The sequence below is a fragment of the Mustela nivalis genome (assembly GCF_964662115.1).
Source record: "Mustela nivalis genome assembly, chromosome: X".
NCBI lineage: Eukaryota > Metazoa > Chordata > Mammalia > Carnivora > Mustelidae > Mustela > Mustela nivalis.
Window position 1 is genome coordinate 102,218,704 of NC_139040.1, and position 22,403 is coordinate 102,241,106.

Here is a 22,403-nt window from a genome sequence, read left to right on the forward strand (position 1 = left end):
AAAAAATCTCTCAGTTTTTCTTAATTAAGCATGATGTTAGCTGTTAGCTGTGGGTTTTTCATATAAGGCCTTTATTATGTTGAGGTATGCTCACTCGAAACCTACTTCGTGGAGAGTTTTTTTTTTTTCTCTTTAAGATTTTATTTATTTATTTGACAGAGAGACACAGTGAGACAGGCAACACAAGCAGGAGAAATGGGAGAGGGAGAAGCATGCTTCCTGCTGAGCAGGGAGATGGAGGGTTTTTTTTTAAATCATAAATGAATGTTGTACATGGTCAATGCTTTTTCTGCATCTATTGAGATGATCATATGGTTTTTATCTTTTCTTTTCCCACAGTGATTGATTTGTGAATACGGAACCATACTTGCATCCCAGGAGTAAGTCCCACTTGATCATGGTGAATGTTTTTAATTTTTAACAAAAAATTTTTAATTTAAATTCAATTAGCCAAGATACAGTACATTATTAGTTTTTGCTAAAATATTCAATAATTCATTAGTTGAATATAACATCCAGTGCTCATCATATCACGTGCCCTCCTTAATTCCCATCACCCAGTTACCCATTCCCCAACCCACCTCCCTTTCCCAACCCTCAGTTTGTTTCAAGGAATCAAGAGGTTTGTCTTCCTCTATGGTTTCTTATCAACTTTCCCTCCCTTCCCCTATTAGCCTCTGCACTATTCCTTATGTTTCACATATGAGTGAAACCATAAGATAATTGTGTTTCTCAGAATGACTTATTTCACTCTGGAATGGGAGAAGATATTTCCAAATGTCTTATCAGATAAAGGGCTGGTATCCAAGATCTATAAAGAACTTCTCAAATGCAACACCCAAAGAACAAATTATCCAGTCAGGAAATGGGCAGAGGACATGCAGAGACACTTCTCCAATGAAGGCATACAAACGGCCAACAGACACATTAAAAATGCTCCACATCACTTGCCATCAAGGAAACACAAATCAAAACCACAATGAGATACCTCAAACTAGTTAGAATGGCTAAAATTGACAAGACAGGGAACAACAAATGTTGGAGACAATGTGGAGAAAGGAGAACCATCTTACATTATTGGTGGGAATGAAATCTGGTACAACCACTCTGGAAAATGGTATGGATATTCCTCAGGACCTTAAAAATAGAGAAACCTAGGACCCAGCAATTGCACTATGGGTTATTTAACCCCAAAGATACAGATGCAGTGAAAAGAAGGGGCACCTGCACCCCAGTGTTCATAGCAGCAATGTCCACAATAGCCAAACTGTAGAAGGAGCCAAAATATCCTTCAACAGATGAATGGATAAAGAAGATGTGGTTCATATGTATAATGGAATATTACTCGGCCATCAGAAAGGATGAATATGTACCATTTACATTGACATAGATGGTACCAGAGGGTATTATGCTAAGTAAAAAAAAAAAATTAAAGGAAGTATAGCTGACATATCTCCCAGTTAATTATATAACCTTCCTTAGTGTTGTTTACTATCAGAATTACATTTGACTCCCCTTTCTCCTTTATCTCTCCATATCCTATTTCCATCAGATGTAACTGTGGTGGACACTATACAACATCAATCACATTCTTAATCGGGAATGAAGGACTTATTTTTGTAGCTACAGGGAATGATACTGGAAGATAAAAATTAGGTCAGCCCTCTTTGGGCATTGTCTTAGCTTGAAAAAAGCCTTATCCAAGGTCAAACCTACTTTCACATGCAGTCTGCTTTCAGTGACTGATCAATACAGTAGCATAAAGGCCCAGTCCCCCTCTCCTAACTTGGGACAACTCCAAAAGAACATCCTAGCTTAAGAGGCCCCAATAAATTGACTAAAACCCTTGACTGGACCTCTCTAGAAGCCCAACTTCCTTCTCCTCCTGGTCAATATACCTTCTTATCTTTCTTTTCACAAATGTTGATCATAATACACCTCCTAATAAATGTCCTGCCAATCCCCCATCTCAGAATTTGAATCCCTGAAAACCCAAGCTGTTATAGCATCATTTCCCATTTTTATTTATTTTAAAACTGTTCCTCTATTCTTTAATCCACTATCACTGGTCTAGTTCAGTCTGCCCTTAACTTTGTTTTTCTTTTCTTTTCTTTTTTAAGATTTATTTATTAGAGAGAGAGATTGAGAGAGAGCAAGCGGTGGGGGGCAGAGGGGGTGAAAAGCAGAGGGAGAAGAGAAAGAGAATCTCAAGCAGAATCCTCACTGAGCACAGAGCCTGACACAGGGCTCAATCTCATGATTCTGAGATCATAACCTGAGCTGAAATAAAGAGTTGGATGTTCAACCACCTGAACCACCCAGGTGCCCTTACCCTTAATTTTCATTTAAAATGGTCAATCTTCACTATTCGTTCCAAGGCCATAGAGGCATTCAAATTCAAGTCTCTATAACACCCACTTTAAACATGATTGTAGCTCACTGAAGGCACTGCAAAAATTCCAAATCTGTCCATTTTTCAAAATTTCTACCTACCAAACAGTATGACATAATACCTATTGTGGTATATGCTCTTGGTGTCCCACAAAAATCATCTCTCCAGACAGCTTCCATATACAGCATTGGTTTCCTAGGAGTTTTCCAGTGGGGAATGATTCATGAGAATCATGATTCGTGAGAATCTGCCCTAAGAGCAAACTTTAGCCAGTGATGTATTGGAGTTAGTCGATCATTACCACAGTTTGCTTGTCCTCTGGCATGACAATTCTGTCTAAAGGTTCCCGGTGAGCTTCCTCAGGTCTCAGCAGTAGTCTGATACCTAGCTTACTTTTTATTGACTTTCTCCTTTTAGCATCTTACCTTCCCATTCTTTCAGAGTTCTTATTGTGATCAACTCTCACCTAAACTCTGCAATTAAACTCTTTTCTCAGGGTCTTCTTTTAAGAGAAGAAGTACAAATATTGAGAACTGATCAACTAGAATATTACTAAAGGCTCCTAAAGGGTCTTTCAGATCTAATTGCCCTCTCTTGCCCTTCCTATCTGTTTTATATTTTACCTCTAGAATTTTCTTTCTAAAACTCTGTTGACTCACACTCCTTAGAAATCCTCAGTGACTCCCACTGCAATAAGAAGTAAAACAAAACTCTGCCCATCAAATTTGGCCTGTATTTCTAACTGCATTTCCTACCACAAACACACAGCAGACATACTCCTCAACTCATTACTGACATGAAGCATCTTGTTCGTGCTTTCACTAAGATTGCTTCCTCTGCTGTAAGGACCCCACCATATTGGCAAATAAATCACAGCTTATCCTTTGTGGTCCAAATCAAACTGATTATCCCCTAAAAAGACCTCTCATACCCCCAATATTAGGATTAATATCTCCTGCTCTCATGCTCCCCAGTGCCATATATTGCCATTTTGGTATATCAAAGTGTACGTTTTACTAAGATGACTTATGGATATGTATTTCTACCACCAGATATGAATTCCTAGTAGGCAGGAGGCATGATACCCATCTTTGCATCCATGGCTAATATTTGAAATAATTAACAAATCTATATTCTAATTTGGCCATTGAGAAAGAACACGGGATAAAAATCCTGGGGCACCCTGGTGAGTTATATTTTAACTGTTTATTTGCTGCTGCCTTGTTGGGAAGTCCTGGGGGGCCTGAGGGAGGAGTTATGGTGCTATAGTGGCAAGGTTTTACTACAGTGGTGCTCAAACAGTTGGGTATTTGCCAACATATATGGAAAAGCATCTGTTGCAATATTTTAACAAATAGGGCATAATTAGCTGGATGTCAGCTTTGTTTACAACTATTATACTTATAAAGGCTTCCCAAGTTATAGGCCTTTTGTAAATAATAGTTATGTAATTAAGAACAGAACTGAAAAGAAGCACAATGTTTTTTAAAAAGACCACTGATACACACATGCACATGGATATACTTCTTTAACTGGCACAAATAGAAATATTCTCATATACATATGGAAATGTTAGAGTGTGTTTTTTTAATCACATTAGATTAACAACTATTCAGAAGCAATTACATTTATACTGCTTCAAGTATTGTATAAGTTTTCTTACAATAATATCATTAAGATGGACTTCGCCTTGGGGCGCCTGGGTGGCTCAGTGGTTTAAGCCGCTGCCTTCGGCTCAGGTCATGATCTCAGGGTCCTGGGATCGGGTCCCGCATCGGGCTCTCTGCTCAGCAGGGAGTCTGCTTCCTTCTCTCACTCTCTATCTGCCTGCCTCTCTGCCTACTTGTGATCTCTGTCTGTCAAATAAATAAAAAAATCTTTAAAAAAAAAAAAAAAGATGGACTTCGCCTTGTCACCTTCTCCAAATCCTATCAACAGTCATTCACCTCTAAGGGACTGCCCTGGAAAGAGCAGACATGATAGTGCCTTGCAAATATTTTTCAAAATTATGAAGCCTACAAAACCTCTTGTGTAGCCAGCAAGAGTTACTAATTCATCCCCACTTAATGATGTACCTCGAGTCACTTTTAACTTCCTCAAATTCCTTCAAAAGTCCTTCAAACCAGCATGTTAAATGAATTCATATCTTGTTCACTGAAACTATGTATTAAAATTTTATGGTCTCTGAAAGCTGCCAAAACTAACAAAAAATGACTATAGAAAGGAAAGATATATTAAATATGATTTCTTAATTATTCTTAGCTCCATTTCCATAACTTTAAGAGTCTGATTCATAGATAAGGAGTTTTGTTTGTTTAAGGGAGTCATACACATTTCTGATACAACAGTGTTGTGCAGTTTGAGGTTCCTCATATGTTCTTTCTCATACATAGCAGAACTCGCTCCCTTTTATAGAAGAGGAAACTGAGATTTAATATGTTTATCAAAAATAATGGCAAATCTGAATGATTCACTGCCCTTTACAAAAGACTAGCTAACATTCCAAAACTAAGGGAAATCCACTAGTAGGGCTGTCATTTGACTATTAAAATGAGAAGTGAACTTTAGATTTCTAAAAATCAATTCTTCTGAATTACATAAAATAATAAAATATGCTACTTTATTGAAATGCTAGGAATAGGTTCACTATAGCTTAAAATCTACCCATCACATGGAGAATTATTAATTGGCTTTGCAAAGCCAAATAAATGTCTGAAAAGTGGTGGGAGAATTTTGGAAGATGCTGATAACTATGACCCTAGTAATATGTGAGGTCAAGTTCACTAGAAGCAGATAGTGGGGTTGGGCAAGTTGGGTCTTGCTTTGCAGCACATTTTGTTCTAGTAGTATTGAATGGATCACTCTGTTTGCCATTCTGAAGTTTCCCTTCTACTTATTAATAGCACTGGCATACTAGGTATAGACCCTTCTATGCTAACTATAGACCCTTTCCTAAAACATTTTTTGTTGAGGCAAACAGGGTTGAGACACTAATTCTTCCACGGAGCACAAGATTGCTACTAGGTGTGTACTTACTATACTTCTAAATTATATCCCTTTACCTATATATGATGATTTTCTCAGCAGGATCCAACCATCGTGGGGCATGTAATTCTCTCTCAAAGAGGACAGCTTACTTCTTCAACGAATCAGTTCCTCAGTTCTTCCCTATGACTCTTCGAACTTCTTAAGCACCCTCCCTTCAAAAGTTTATAGAATAACCCTCAGCACTGTTCTCAGGCAAGCAATTCTGTTCAGGAACCATCAGGGCAATTTGTATAAATGAATGCTTCATTAGAGACGAAGGAAGGAAAATTCACACACCAAAGACTTTAGCCTATTTTTTCATGTATTAATTCAGTGCATATGCTTGTTTTATAATACCTATTCCCATAAACAAACATTCTCATAAGACGCTGCCCGGCACACAAACTGGTTTAAGTATTTAGAAGTATTTATCACAATTTTAAATGTAAATGCCCTTAACTAAATATTTCTACTTCTAGAAATTTGTCCAATACATACATTCAAATAAATGGCCAAAAGAGTATAGCTCAAGATAGAAAAGGTATGTTCCAAAGCTCCAATTATTCACAAAGCTAATGACTGAAGTAGAAAACCAAATTTCCCTCTGTGTCATTTATTAGAAAAGGGAAATGTAAACGATATTTTTAAAATTTCTTCTCATCCTGTATCTGTCCTAGTGTGGTGGTTAATAATACTTTACTAATGGTTTTGTTACCTTTGAATATACCACGTTTCCTAGGGGACACATGTAGAATATATGGAACCGCATTATCAGGGTCTATGGTGATTTTTGGATTTCCCCACACTATTGGAAGATCTGAAGTTACCTAGAAAAGAGATTTCAAATAATTACACAATGTCAATATTTATATGAAATTCATGTAACAAGCTAAAGCATAGAAAAAACTGAAAACTTAAATACTTCCATTAAAACTGTTCATCTTTAAATGAAAAGCAAACCAGAAAACATTACAGTAAAAGAAAAATCTGAGGAGATCTCTGAAAAAATAGAACAAAGAAAATGACTCTTACAAAAAGAAAGATGCTTATTTTCTGTTGCTCCTTGTAGCAAGAATACTGATGCTTAGATAACTTGAGTATCTTTTATAGGCCATGCATAATAACTTGATGTGTAAAAGATGAACCATTTCAATGAATTTTATATCAATATTAATACAACAAATAAAGAATATTTAAGTAGCATTTGACCATAACACTGGTTAAATCCAACTTTCAGATCACTGAATGCTATATCTCACTAACCCCCACTGCCTAGGCAAACACTAATCTACTTTGTGTCTGAACAATTCATAGAAATCATGTAACATGTGGTCATTTGTGACTAGCTTTTTTCACTTAGCAAAATGTTTTCAAGGTTCATCTGTATTGTGGTATATATCACTATATCATTTCATTGACAAATGATACTAAATTGTATGATATGCCGTATTTCATGTATCCACAAATGTGGAAATTCCGTTTGCTTCCACTTTTGTCTACTATGACCAATGCTTCCATGAAAACATCTACGAGCTTTGAAGTGGACATAGATGCTCATTTGTCATGGACATAGATATATCTAGGAGTGGGATTGCTGAAGCAAATGATAACTCAATATTTAACCTTCAGAGTTACTGCTTCCCAAACTGTCTGTCAAAGTGACTGTACCATTTTCTTTTCTACCAAAAGGGCATAATGGCTCCTATTTCTCCACATCTTCTCTCATAGTTTTTACTGTCATTTTGATTAGAGCCTTCTTAGTAAGTTTGAAGTAGTATCTCACTGGGATTTGCATTTGCATTTTTCTAATGGCTAATAGGTTGACTATCTTTTCATGTGCTTATTGCTCATGTGCATATCCACCCTGGGGAACTGTCTATTTATTTATCTATTTTTTAAAGATTTTATTTATTTATTTGACAGACAGAGATCACAAGTAGGCAGAGAGGCAGGCAGAGAGAGAGAGGGGAAGCAGGCTCCCTGCTGAGCTGAGAGCCCAATGCGGGGCTCGATCCCAGAACCCTGGGATCATGACCTGAGCCAAAGGCAGAGGCTTTAACCCACTGAGCCACCCAGGCTCCCCTTATTCATCTATTTTTAAAGATTATATTTATTTATTTGAGAGAGAGAGAAATTGAGAGGACAAGTGGGAGAAGGGGCAGAGGGAGAAGCAGACTCCCTGTGGAGCAGGGAGCCTGATGCTGGACTTGATCCCAGGACTCTGGGATCATGACCTGAGCCTAAGACAGATGCTTAACTGACTGAGCCACCTGGGCACCCAGGAGCTGTCTATTTAAATTCTGTATGTTTCAGGGAGCCTGGTGGCTCTGTCCAGATGCCTGGTCTTCTAATCAGATGCCTGCTTAGCAAAGGACTTTAATTTCTGCCCCCCAAGGTTTTTTTTGGCCCCCTAAGTTTTTCTTGAGTAAATATTCTTCAGATTGTTTTAAGTTTTTGTTTAATTTCAAGGTCAGAAAATTTTCATTTTTGACAATTTTTGCCAGTGTTTTATTGTTTTTGAGGAGGAACAGATGTACACAACTCCTTGCTCTACCATTTTAGAAGTTCCATATCTGCTGTTTTCCTTACTGCTTAACTATTTTCTACTACTTAACCACTTGGGTAAAATACCACAGCATTTTACCTGTATCTCAATTATGTTCTCTGATTTTTTATTTTTTTATTTTTTATTTTTTATTTTCTCTTTCATACTGAGGAAGTCCCAACCCCAAATAAGTGAGTTTTCTATAGAAAACTATTCTTACAGCAGTTAGATGAACTATAACTTAAAGGCCTTTTTAAAAAGGTATAAAAATGTCTAGTAGCTATAGTGCCTGGGTGGTTCAATGTGAGCATTGGGTTCTTGGTTTTGGCTCAGATCATGACCTTGGCATTGAGATGGAGCCCCATTTAGGCTCCACACTGGGTGGGGAGTCTACTTAAGATTCTCTTTCTTCCCCCACCCCACCCCCGGCTCACACCCTTTCTCTCTTTCTTTAAAAAAAAGGACAAGTACAGCAATGAAAAATGGAACAAAGAAAAGATATGAGAAGAATATATTGAGTTTGAATTGTTAGCAGATTGTCAAAATGCAGGTGAACAGCAAGCAGTCAAGAATGAGGAACTGACTTAACACATACCGCTGGAGTAACAGTGCAGGTGTGGCACTTGTAACTTGATGACAGCTTGAAGTGAAGAAATGTCCAGGTGAGATGTTGTAAAGACATAGGAATACTTTGGAAAATGGAAACTTGAAAAGACATCAGGAGGTTAGAGGGATAAAAGAACCAGATAAGTAATAATCAAGAAATGGCAAGGAAATGAGAAATACACAATGATATAAAATAAAAGGTGAGGAGTTTTAAGAAGGCAGATCGACACTGTCAAACACTGCAGGAGTTTTGAGGCAGATACATTGGCAAAATAAGTGATTTTTCTTGACCCAAAATCAAAGGTAATTGCAGCAATTTCACAGCACAGTAGAAAAGCTTTAAATCGCCCACCGTAAATTAAGAAGTGATCATGCAACCATCGTTTTTTCAAAAAGTTTAGCAATTGTGGACAATAAAGATGATAATAGTTGAAGAAGAAGTAGTATACAGACAAGTTTTCTCTGGTAATGGAAAATTTGAGAATATACATTAAGGGAAATAATCCCACAAAGATGAAGATACTGAGAGTGAAAGAGCAGGGGGAAAGAATGTGAATCAGTCTTGAGTACACTGAGGTAAATTTCATTTCACAGATGGAGGAATGAAGATGGAGAATCAGAAGCATTTCAGTGCTACTAAATCAAGAGTATGCTGAAAGCTGAAAGTATAAAGCAAAGATTCTCAGCCCAGACCTTCTCCTTGGTGCTACCTCAGTTGTTCCTCAATAGAATTTCTATTGAAATGCAAACAAGCATCTTGCATTATGTATTAAATTTTGTATTAAATTAAATGAAATGAAAGGGCAAATTCATATTGCTCATTATTCTGTGTTGATTAAAAACAATGGTAAATTTCAAATTAAGAAAGGAGATATTGTACCTATGGATAATATTTCTAGAAACAAATGTTCCTTAAATCTTAAATACTCTTCAGTTCTTTTATAATTGTTCAAGCCCTTTAAGTATAAAAATATGGAAACTCTCCCTTGAAAAACTATTAGGTACTTGACACTATAATCCATGCTGGGTATAAAAATGTGGATAAGAGGGGCGCCTGGGTGGCTCGGTGGCCTAAAGCCTCTGCCCTCGGCTCAGGTCATGGCCCCGGGTCCTGGGATCAAGCCCTGCATTGGGCTCTCTGCTCAGCTGGGAGTCTGCTTCTCTCTGCCTGCCTCTCTGCCTACTTGTGATCTCTGTCTGTCAAGTAAATAAATAAATGAATGAAATCTTAAAAAAAAAAAAACATGGATAAGAGAGGCATGCCCCTCTTCTCAGTTTATAATCTGGTAGAAAATAATAAAAAGATAATAGTAATATGATATAGTATGTCTGATGGTGGAAGCACATGAAAGATACCTAATCTCTAATTTTATAATCCATGAATTTTAAAATCTATTCAAAAAAATTTTTATTATCGGGGCACCTGGGTGGCTCAGTGGGTTAAAGCCTCTGCCTTCACCTCAGGTCATGATCCCAGGGTCCTGGGATCAAGCCCCGCATAGGGCTCTCTGCTCAGCAGGGAGCCTGCTTCCTCCTCTCTCTCTGCCTGCCTCTCTGCCTACTTGTAATCTCTCTCTGTCAAATAAATAAATAAAATCTTTAAAAAAATTTTTTTATTATCATTCTGGGAAAAGTGGCATCTAGGATATGCCCTAAAGAATTAAGAGAAGTAAGACAAACACAGAGAAACAGAAGATAGGGAGTGGGGTAGAGATTTCCAGATAGGAGCAAAAGGAAATACCATTTACTAAGGGTTGAGTGTTACTGGAGCCAAGAGTAGGAACAGATGACACTGAGCAGATGAGCTTTTAAAGGACAGCAAAAGTCAATTCAGGGAATATGGATTTGATGCTGAAGGTAAGAAATGAAACTGCCAAGTTTCAACAGGGGAATGACAAAATGAGATTTTTGTTCTTAATATTCACTCCATTTCCTATCCAGTAAGGAGAGAAGAACACCAAAGCACATATTTTCTTTTTTCAGGATTATAAAACAAAAACAAAAACAAACCACAAAACAAAACCTAGAGGGTAAACCTAGAGAATTTCCAAACTTCTGCAGTACCCTCTGAAACTCAGGCACCTATGATGAATAGATATGTGAAGCTTCTTTCAAGGATTCTACTAGGTACACAACAATTTGTAGATAAATGTGGGAGTGGGGAGTGGAAAAATGTATTTTAGGATTGGCTTAAATCAAGTGAGGAAAGCCAGATGTAAAACTTCATAAGAAACAGGGGTGCCTGGGTGGCTCAGTGGGTTAAAGCCTCTGCCTTCCGCTCAGGTCATGATCCCAGGTCCTGGGATCAAGCCTAGCACACGCTCACTGCTGAGCAGTGAGCCTGCTTCCTCCTCTCTCTCTGCCTACTTGTGATCTCCGTCTGTCAAATAAATCAATAAAATCTTTAAAAAAAAAAAAAAGAAGTGCTAACTCTCTACTGTAATTAAATGAGTAACATTTTGAGCATTTTTTCCTCTAGAAAAAGGCTCTTTATGACAGCAGAGTTTGGTATAGAACTGGGAATTCAGAGGGGCGCCTGGGTGGCTCAGTGGGTTAAAGCCTCTGCCTTCAGCCCAGGTCATGATCTCAGGGTCCTGGGATTGAGCCCCACATCAGACTCTCTGCTCAGCGGGGAGCCTGCTTCTCCTCTCTCTCTGCCTGCTTGTGATCTCTGTTTGTCAAATAAATAAAATCTTAAAAAAAAAAAACTTCATAAGAAACAAAAATGTAAATAATTATGCACCTCTTCACATTCCCACTATTATTTACACTGATAAATGATAGGATACACTTTACAAATTTTATGTCTACAGATTTCACATTAAAATTTTAAGAGCTTGGGGGACCTGGGTGCCTCAGTGGGTTAAAGCCTCTGCCTTTGGCTGAGGTCATGATTTCAAGATCCTGGGATCAAGTCCCACATGGAACTCTGTTCAGCTGGGAGCAGGGAGCCTGCCCCTTCCTCTCTCTCTCTCTGCCTGTCTCTCTGCCTACTTGTGATCTCTGTCTGTCAAATAAATAAATCTTAAAAAAAATTTTTAAGAGCTCTAGAAAATACTTTTGAAAATATCTTTTATTATCATATATAACTTATTTGGGTGAAAATACATGATTCAAATAAGCAGCTTTGAATGTGCTTTATGATCATATACTAATACTTAGATAGAAAACTTATTTGGCGCTATTTCAACTTTATAATTGAAATGAACTTTGATAGCTGTTGGCCTAATAAAAAGTAGAATTCTAAACATTTCCTTATGTGGTACTTCTCCTAGTTAAGTAAAATTAAATCTTTTTAAAATTTCACATAATTCAATATACTCCTTCTGAAAACACTTTCATCCTTAAAAAAAAAAATCTTACCTTAAATGTTTGAATGGTCTTCGTATAATTGGGTACCATTATGGGTTTATTTGTCGTCTTCCCTACTTGACAGTCTATAGTGATATGTTCCAAGGCCAAGGGTTTTTTCCCAATCCCTTTTATGTCAAAGACATACTCCATACCATCTACTTCATTTTGTAGAGTAAGTCTGCCCTGTGACAAATCAGCCAAATTTCAGCTCTATAGGAGTCACAGTTGGATCTCAAAAATCTCTGCTACCCTATTAACTTTGAATCTGATTAATGAAATGAGCTTTCAAGGAGGTGTCAGTCACTGACTTTTCTGGTTTATGTATAAATACTTCTACTGAATGGATAAAGATTAATTTCCTGTGAAAAGCTCTGTATTTCTCTTTTCTTTCTCTAAATGACAGAGTTTATATTGGCATTCTCATACATAGCAAGTATATGCATTTTTATGACCTTGTCAAAGAAATATGTCTTAAGAAAATATTCTCTGAAGTATCAACTATCTTAATGAATAAAAATAAAGGAACAATGATTTTACTTTGTTAAGCGTGTTATGTAAAAATAGTCTAGATATAAGTACTGGCAGCCAATGACATTGTGAATTTGAGATTTTGTCCCTCAAATTATAAGATTTATTAAAGTTTCAAGCAGAGTGAATACTAATAATCAAAAGCATATAGTATATAACTTTTTTCCAAAAAAGTTTATAATAAATTATAAAGGTTAATATCATATAACAGTTCATTGACAAATTAATACTAGGAAAAAAAATCAATGAGTTCATACCATAATCTCACATTCCAAAATAGGTTTGAATGTGAGGGGATACTGCACAGTTTCTCCTGGTCCAACATATAAAATAGAAGGTCCAAAAAACCATTCTCCTTCTATAGTAACTTGACATTTCCATTCATTCTTTGTCTTATTACTCTAAAGCATGAAAAAAAATGTAGAAAAATATCAGAAGAGTGATGTTGATAAATCTGAATTATGTATTAATTCTTGGTACTTTTAATAAAATTATATATTGTATTTTAAATTACATTTCAGGCTTTGAAAGTCATAGTTGTTAAGAACAACTATCAACAATGTGAATATTTAGCATAAGGGTGACTATGTATGCTTTCATTGTCGTACTGGAGCACTGCCTAACAGGTTGACCCATAGATTATTTAATATTTAAAGAAATATTTGTTTGACTTATTAATTACTGTGAAAATTATAAAATGGTCTTAGAATTACACATTCTACTCCTAATTATGGGCGATCTATCTGGTAAATTGCTCAGAGAGCAAAGCTTATACATCTCATCAGAGCAAATTTTCATGCTTTGAGCAGACTTTTCTTACATCTTTAATAATTAAAGAAACAAAACCAATTTCTAGTCTAGAATATTCAACATTCCTTACAAATATATTACCTTTTTCTATGCTGTAATGTCACTTCGAGAGCCAAGCTACAGCCAGTCATTGTTCTTAGAGCCCATGAACCCATCTTAATTGTGAAGATCACAACTGAATTTGAAGCAGAGATTGGAAAGACCATAAGGGAGAGATCAAAAGGGAAAGGAATTCCCTTTTGTGTGGGAATGAGATGATAACTTAAAGAAGCTGGAGTTACTTTTTGAAGGAAAGAGATCCAACAGAAGTGATTAGTGAGGTACATAACATGGTAACATTTATATTGAAGAATAAGCTCTGTCTTCAATGTGGAGAAACAAATGGCAGCAGATAATTTCTAGAATTAGAAATTCTAATAGTTCAAGATGAGAGGTTTCGAGGACTTTAATTGAGACAGTGGTAATGGGAATGGAGAAAAGTACCAAAAAACTAATTAAGTATAAGTACCACTTACGACTGGAATATGCTGGGTAAGGGCTTCAAATGCTGGTGTTTCAAATTCAAACCTGGCCTCTGGACGTTCTTCATTTACCACACCTTCAATGCAATAGACACGCACATCATACCGTGATATCAGCAAAATTTTACAAGGGTAGCGTCCAGGACTGAGAGGAACAAATCGTAAAGGAACTAGAACAGATCCATCTGCAACTATTAAAAAGAAAATTTTAAATAGCTTAGTCATTTTTGGTGGCATAAATCGTAAAATTCATTTTGGAGTAAAGTAATGTTTAATACTATTGTATTTAATTATATTTTATAATCTAGAAGAGAATAGCTTATTCTGAAGTAACACATTACCTCTAAATCACCAGGGCATAACCATCAAGTTTATTTATCAATGACAGAATATATCTTGTACATATGTTGTAGGAAGGTCTACTCCATAAAGTCACTCAGGGACCCATGTTGTGAATGATACCACTATCTTACAGGTGTACCATTAGGGACACCTCTCTTCCTTTCTTGACAGGTCAAGGGAAGAAAAGTGGCTAGAAGCTTGCTCAAGGGCTTTTCAGTGCTCAACATTAAAGTAATATGCATTACAGATGACCCTCAAACAATACAGATTTGAACCACACAGGTCCACTTATACGTGGACTTTTTTTCAATAAACATAGTATAGTACTAGAAATGCATTATCTCTTCCTTAGGATTTTCTTAATATTTTCTTTCCTCTAACTTACTTTATTGTAAGAATACAATATATACAGTATACAATACAGTGTACAAAACAGTATATGAAACTGTAAGAAGACAGCATACAAGCTATGTGTTAGCCAACTGTTAATGCTATTGATAAGGCTTCTGGTCAAGAGTAGGCTATTAGTAGTTAAGTTCTGAGGGAGTCAAAAGTTAAATAGGGATTTTTGACTATGCAAGGGGTAGGTGCTCCTACCACCTGTAATGTCCAAGTGCCAAGTGTACATATAATTAGCCAGAACCAACCTCATGGCTCTAGCTAACTGAATGAGGGCTGAGAATGAGACACATATATGGAATATTTGGTAAGTGTTATTGTTTGCTCCATTTCTATGACTTAGAGGTACTCTGTCCTCTGGTAATCAAAATAATTTGCAGCTTGAGCAACAGATGGAAATAATTTTTCCATAGTTAAAAACCAAGGGAAGCAGTTAGAGGTATGCCCAATTAATACTTCTTGTATCACCTTATTATACCGTTTACCTTAAGTCAACAGCTAATATCAATTCTTACAGTAGGCAAACTATCTATGTTGGCCTTTTCCTTCTAAGCAATACTGATTTTTTTCTCTGAAGATCACCATTTTCTTATTGTCCATGAAACGAGAAAACCATTATAAAAATCTCTCAACGCTAAAATTGGATGTAGCATAAGAGTCTCAAGTCTCAAGCAAATTTCATTGATAATGGCAAAGTATTTAAGTAATAGACAAAAAATAAATGGCAAGAAAATGTTCAAAGCCTAATTCTATATGAGGAAGTTCTCTGAAACCAAGAAAACAAGCCTATCAACCAATGGACCAGACAAGTATTATGACATTAATTAGCTATAATTTTAATTCACTCTCATTTAGCACCTCAAATGTTAAAAATGGCAAATATGTTTTTCAAATATACGTGTATGTCAAGAAAACCAGTCACATCTGCAAGAATATTAATTGCCTGGGGCGCCTGGGTGGCTCAGTGGGTTAAGCCACTGCCTTCGGCTCAGGTCATGATCCCAGGGTCCTGGGATCGAGCCCCGCATCGGGCTCTCTGCTCAGCAGGGAGTCTGCTTCCTCCTCTCTCTCTGCCTGCTTGTGATCTCTCTCTGTCAAATAAATAAATAAAATCTTAAAAAAAAAAAAATATTAATTGCCTTAAATCGTTTTAAAATCAAATTGTGATTTGTATTTGTGTTACCTGTTAGGTGTCATATATTACAAAACATATTAATTACATATTATACAGAATGTTGCATACTGTATATTGTTATATGTCATATATTTTATACTATATATAATGTTAGTATTATATATTGTATATTAAAAAACACTGACAGTGCATCACATTTGAAATCTATTACATCTAACCAAAGTTCAAGATTATCAGCTGGTCTAAAGAGAAAATAAAGGCTGTCAGAATGTTGTTATTTTTATTTTATCCTATTCAAGCACAGATTTTCATTGACTGTTTTCATTCTGATCAAATTATTTGAGATGTGGCAACATCATTAAAACAAACCAGGTCAGATAATCACTTGATCAAAATTGTTCATTTATTAACAGAAATAAAGAAACCTCATTATTCTCTTTCACAAAGAGACTGAAATGAAAATATTTAGATTAATTAATTTAAATAAAGTTAAACTGCTTAGAAGAGGAAGCTTAAGCAACTCAACAGTAATTACTATTCTCATCAAAGATAAAGAATAACTAGCCATTTAATAGTAAACAATAATTGGAATGTACAAGTCCCAGTATAAAACTTCTATCGGAGGTTTTATGTTATACACTCTTTCCCTTTCCCTAAAAATATCCACTTCCTAATGATACTGAATCTGAAAGTGAAAGCCAAGTACATTCGTAAGTGTACATTTTCCAACTCATGAAATGTTCATGAGTAAAGACCACAAGGAATGCCCGGTGCCAGCCTCTCTCCTTTACCAGTCCCAAAAGGAATCCATCATAACAGTGGAATTCAGAAAAATGATGGCTTTATTTCTGACGATATATTGATATAACAATATTTGTTTATTTTCTTAAACATCTGAAGTAATGTAATTGATTCATGCCAGAAACGTAAGTAGGATAATCCATGCTTCTGGATTAAGGCACTCGTCAGCCAGGATCCATATTCCCTTGGATGTAAAATAGCAGAAGTAGAAATGATTTTGATTTTTTTTAAATTTGGGAATTTTACTGGCCACATTATGCTATCAAACTATCATTCTCTTTTAGGGACATGTTTTCTCGAAGTCCTTTCCAATTCTGCACCAGAGCAGATGCCATCCATACCCTGCTAGATCCCTGGGCATTCTTCCTGCAGGCAAATAGCTCTATAGAAAACTGCCTTTCTCTCTGAGGGCTTTCTCCTGGCATAGGAAGGTACTCAGCCCTCTTATGGATCAGGCCAGAAGTGATAGTTCATTGCTGGCATTTGCAGTCCTCAACAAATAATGTATGAAATTGGTAGAAAAATAATCCAGGGTCTTCGACCATTGGTAGGAATAACTCTGAGGTGAATTCTACATGAACTCCTAGAGATCCCCAGTGCAACTGAGCCTAAATTATTAACAGTGGCAACTGCTCATCAACACTACCTGAATTGGCTTTTCCTTGCTGTCTCTCACTCTCTCACACTCCTACTGATGTTTCCTGTGATCTCAAAGTACCCACCCGGTTTCAGGGTTTGCTGCTGGGGATCCCCCAATCAAATACACACCCTTAGGCCCAGGAAAGAGAGCTTCCTATCCAGGGCCTCGTGCTTTCTAGGGCCTTTGTGTCTCCTCTGTCATTGTCTCCCTGCCCATGCAAGAAGTACATGGGCTCATTGGGGCAGGCCTATAGGGAACCAGCCCCATCCAAGTTTCCAGTTCATGTGATGCCATCATTCACAATCTAAACTGTTGGATCCAATTTTCAGGGCTTGCACAGGACTCTTCACTTTGACAGTCCTCTCATCAGAACACTCCTGGAATTGAAGCTTAAGGTGTGGCTATCAAGGGGAAGAGACCAAAATTAATTACATGGGCTGAGGCATCCACAAATTTGTACACGAGACCCCTTATGGTACACGCTGTTGAAGATGAAGGAAGGGAGAGAACAGAGTAGGCACCTGGCCAGAGCCCAGCTATTTTGTGCTATCATATTCTTGTGCAAAACTCTAAGGTGGCCAAAACTTCTAAATTCAAACGTGGTCTTACAGGTTGGTTTATATTTGCCAAGGTGGAATAACAGAATATAGTCTATTTAAAAATTTGTTATTTTGATTTACTACTTAAAAATTTTAGACATATGATCTATGGGCTTGCATCTGTACTTTTGACATGGTATCACGTATGTTCTGAACAATCTGGACCCATCCTTTTCATCCCCTACTCTATTTATATGGAGCTCACCTGGTGCCTTGACTTGACAGATGATCCTGGTAACTGTAGCCAGTTCCCAGGGTTCTATGATTAAAGATAACCAAATATATCTAAATTTACCAGATTACAGGTACTGAAGGAAATAAAGGAAATAAAGACAGACCCTCTCTAGTGAAAGAATACATAATTTTATGCTAACATTAGCTACTAGAAGAAGTCAGTGTGATCTATAGTTTTTGAAATAACCCATAAAAATATACTGTGCTCAGATCCTAGAAAGGTCATGTTTGGCAGAATAAGTCAATACTGTTTTTTTTGGTCAGCTATTACTGCAAAAAGAAACTACCTCAAAACTTAGTAGTTTAAAGAAACAACCATCTATTTGCTCATGGTTCTGGGGCCTGACCTCATTTGGGAAATCTTACCTACTTAATGTGGTATTAGCTGGGCTCACTCATGATTTGGGACCTCAACTAAGAATTCTGGCCAAGAGCTCTCTAATCTACGAGATGAACCAAATATGTTCATACACTTTGTGAAAATTACTAGCTGCAAAAGAAGGCCCTAGTGTTTAAATGGTTGTCATATATCTGCTACTTTCACCCTTAGTAAACCACTGGCCAAAGCAAGCCACAGGCCAAGACCAGGGTCAACAAGGAAGGGGAGACTACATAATGCATGTGTACAGGCAGATGTGATCCATTTAAGCTTTACTGAAACATTCTACCGTGTCTTAACTGCAAAGAGACATGTATAAAACTGATAAGGTGAGAGAGTTAAAAATTCCATTTTCTAGTTTTAGCTCTCTTTCCTATATTGTGTGACCTTGGGCAAATAATTTAAAGAGTCTTTTTTTTTTTTAGCACATAAATTCTTAATCTGGTTAAATTAAGGAATAAGATTTAATCAGTGGCTTTTAAACATTTTTTTTTTTGCTTGGGGGGGGTTACTGTGTCTGAAAAATACCTATGACAGAATCTCACCATATAAATATAAAGCAAAGTAACCTAGAGTTGATCTGGTTGAAGTTAAGATGAGAAGCTAGAAGACTCCATTCATTTCCACAGCCCCCCTACAGACAAACAAAAGCACTTTAAAAGAATGTCAGGGCTCTACAGAATGTAATTTGATTCACTCACCTCTATTAGGTTTCTTTCTGCCTTGCTATTTCATGATTAGATGAAAGTACAGCAGAAATTTGGAAGAGACTGAGTAATACAGTAAAATGGTTATTATCTTCTATACTTAATTATTTAGGTATATTATTAGCAAGCATATCTTAACTCAGAAAATGAAGTACCTCGAGAATTACTATATTTATGATATAAACTAATTTATAAAAATGAATTTATAATAAATATTTATTTGTTATAAATTAATGCATGAGTAATTACATTTTCAGAGAAATTTTTGACCTATTTGCTAATCCCACTTCCATCTACTACCAGAAAGTTTCAGCATACATTTTTTTCTATCCTACAAATAAAAAGATCAAATCACATGCTAGTTGGAATTTTACGCATTTTAGTTACTTTATTGTGTTTTTGTCACATGAGCATCTGCCTTCACAAATACTCAGATAAAGTCAGTGATAGATTCACTGTGTGCTAATGATTACTCATTACTGACCTTCTTCATTTAATACCAAAAATGAATTCACAGACCTGTACCCCTGGGGCTAATAATACATTATATGTCAATAAAAAATAAATAAATAAATAAATAGTTAATTAATAAAATAAAATTTTTTAAAAATACCAAAAATGCCAAAATACCAAAATACCGAAAGTATGCCGTAGACTTCCTATAAACAAGAAAAGGATTCAGCAATTACAAATTTTAGATCTGTTTAAATTATTTTGTAAAATGTTTTCTTTTTTTAAAAGATTTTATTTCTTTATTTGAAAGAGAGACAGAGACAGAGCATTATTAGCAGGGGGCAAGAGGCAGAGGGGGAAGGAGAAGTAGACTCCCTGCTCAGTAGAGAGCCCAGGACCTTGAGATCAGGACCTGAGCCAAAGGCAGACATTTAACCTACTGAGCCACTTGGGTGCCCCAAATATTTTTGTTAGTAGAAGTATAGTTTAGTACCATTCACTCAGGAAAAACTGTTTTCTGAAACGGCTTGCTGCTTAAATTGTTAAATTTATTATACTATCCAATAAAGTAACAGCAATTTAAAATGATAAAGACCTATATATTTATGAACAAATTCACTTTTTGAAATACTGGTTAAAATGGATTTTATCACTTCAAAAGAGACTCAACTACTTTTGCTTTTCTATCACCAGGAAGATCTCAAATAAATATAACATTTAAGAGTGAAAACAGAGGGATAAAAAGAGAAAAAGGGGAAAGGGAAGAAGGGAAGAAGGAAGGAGGATAATTATAAAGAAGAGAGGGAAGCAGGAATCAAAGAAGGAAAAAGAAAGTTTGGGGGGATGCTAAGACAATGGCATGTGACCTTTATTTTCCTAACCAATTCTAAATGGCTGAGAGCACCGGACTTATTTCCCCATGAAGTTCTTTAAGTATCTGTAACCAGGAAAGACTGGTACACAATTCTGGTCAGATTTTGCTGAAAGCCAATATTTGAACATCCTCACAGGTGCCCTAAAGCAGAAGAAGAATTCCAGACAGAAAGATCAAAGTGCAGTAATAACTAAATGGCAAAAAAATGACAATTATTTGCAGCAGAGCCACGGTAGGCTTAACTGGCAGAAGAGAGCCTAATGCCATTAATTGTGTTGGTCAAGTCTAGTAGGCCTTTACTAAAGTCCCGTCAGCTTGATCTTTCAATTATTTAAAGAAGTATAATAAAATCTCCCACTCTGAGGGTTTGTTCATTTCTTCTTCCATATTTGTCAAATATTTCTTTACACATTTTGAGATTATGTGGTTAGGTAGAACTAAGTTTGGAATTTTTCTCTACATTGGATGATGTTTTAAAAAAGATTTTATTTATTTGACAGAGACAAACACTGCAAGAGGGAACACAGGCAGGGGGAGTGGGAGAGGAAGAAGCAGTCCTCCTGCCCAGCAGAGAGCCTGATGCAGGGAATCCAATGTGGGGCTCAATCCCAGGACCTTGGGATCATGACCTGAGACAAAGGCAGACTTAACCACTGAGCCACCCAGGCACCCACACTGGATGATTTTTTGAAATTAATGTATTTATTTGCTTTAAAGTCTACTTATTCTAATATATTTATGCCAGCTAATTCTTGATTAGTATATACATTACTAGGTATGTACATTTCTAGATATCTTACCAATTAATTTTGTCAACAGCATAAAGCTGCACTTCACTTTCTATTCTGAAAATATCAACTTTCACAGTTTTGTCTGTTTCTATTTATCATGATTAATGTTATATTTGTGTGGAACATCTCATACAGTACAATTCTGTACTACATGCTTCCTTCAGTTCTTCTCTATTCTTGCATTCTATTGGACTCATCAAAGTGTTCTTTATTTCCTTTTATGCCACTGCTGGTTCAGAAATTATGCTGGGGTGCCCAGGTGGCTCAGTTGGTTAACCGTTGTTTGGTTAACTGAGGTGCCCAGGTGCCCAGATGGCTCAGTTGGTTAAGTGTCTGACTTTCCCTCTCAGGTCTTAACCTCAGAGACGTGAGGTCAAGCCCAGTGTTGGGCTCCATGCTGGATATGAAGCCTGCTTAAAAAAAAAAAAAATGGGGCGCCTGGGTGGTGCAGTCACTTGGGTGTCTCAGTTTAGGCTCAGGTCATGATCTTAGGGTCTCTTAGGGTGGTGGGATCGAGCCATTGGTTAGACTCTGTTTCAGTGCCGAGTCTGCTTAAAAAATGACTCTCTCTCCCCGTCCCCCCCCCCCCCAAATAAATAAATACATCTTAAAAATAAAGAAATTATATATCAAATCTCTATATTTTTTGGTTGTCCCAAGTTTTGAAAATTTACACTTTATAAAAAATATATTAAAATAGTTCAAACTTCTTCCCCTCAATACAAGAACCTTATATGTCGAATGGTAATACCCATCCCCCAATACAGTTATTATCTAGTAATGGAGTTCACTTTGCTTTTAGAACACTGAATTATTCATTATTATTTCCATAGTCAATCTTCACTGAGATTTACACACACTTATTGATGATTTTAATAACCACTGTTACTGGATCCTAATTCTTTGTTCTGAATTAAATTTCCTTCATTCCTAAGTAGGTCCTCCATTTGTTCTTTTAGCAAATATCTGTGAGTTTTAAATTGTCTCAACTTCATTGTTGGATTGAAAATATTTTTATTTCATCCTTACTCTTGAGTGATAGTTTATTGGGATTTAAAATTCTAGGCTGACAGTTAATTTGCTTCAGCACTGTAATTCCACTGTCTTCTGGCTTCTATTCTTACTGTTGGGAATTCTACCTTTGCTATAATTTTTGTTCCTTTGAAAATCATATCTTTTCGTCTTGTTGCTTTTCAGAATTTCTCCTTTACCCCTCTATGGTTTCATTATAACCCATTTAAGTGTGAATTTAGGTGTCACTCTCTT

At 36.4% G+C, this 22,403-nt stretch overlaps 1 protein-coding gene across 1 annotated transcript in view; it reads right to left on the reverse strand.

Annotated features, from left to right (window-relative positions):
- The window catches only part of CFAP47 (cilia and flagella associated protein 47), a 525,406-nt gene that overhangs the window by 181,098 nt on the left and 321,905 nt on the right, over positions 1 to 22,403 (reverse strand). The window contains exons 46-49 of the mRNA XM_082717915.1: positions 13,778 to 13,974; positions 12,710 to 12,853; positions 11,934 to 12,107; positions 6,135 to 6,246 (exon numbers count right to left, since the gene is read on the reverse strand). Of these exons, the coding sequence (XP_082574041.1) occupies positions 6,135 to 6,246; positions 11,934 to 12,107; positions 12,710 to 12,853; positions 13,778 to 13,974 (627 nt within the window). The remainder of the gene's footprint in view (positions 1 to 6,134; positions 6,247 to 11,933; positions 12,108 to 12,709; positions 12,854 to 13,777; positions 13,975 to 22,403) is intronic.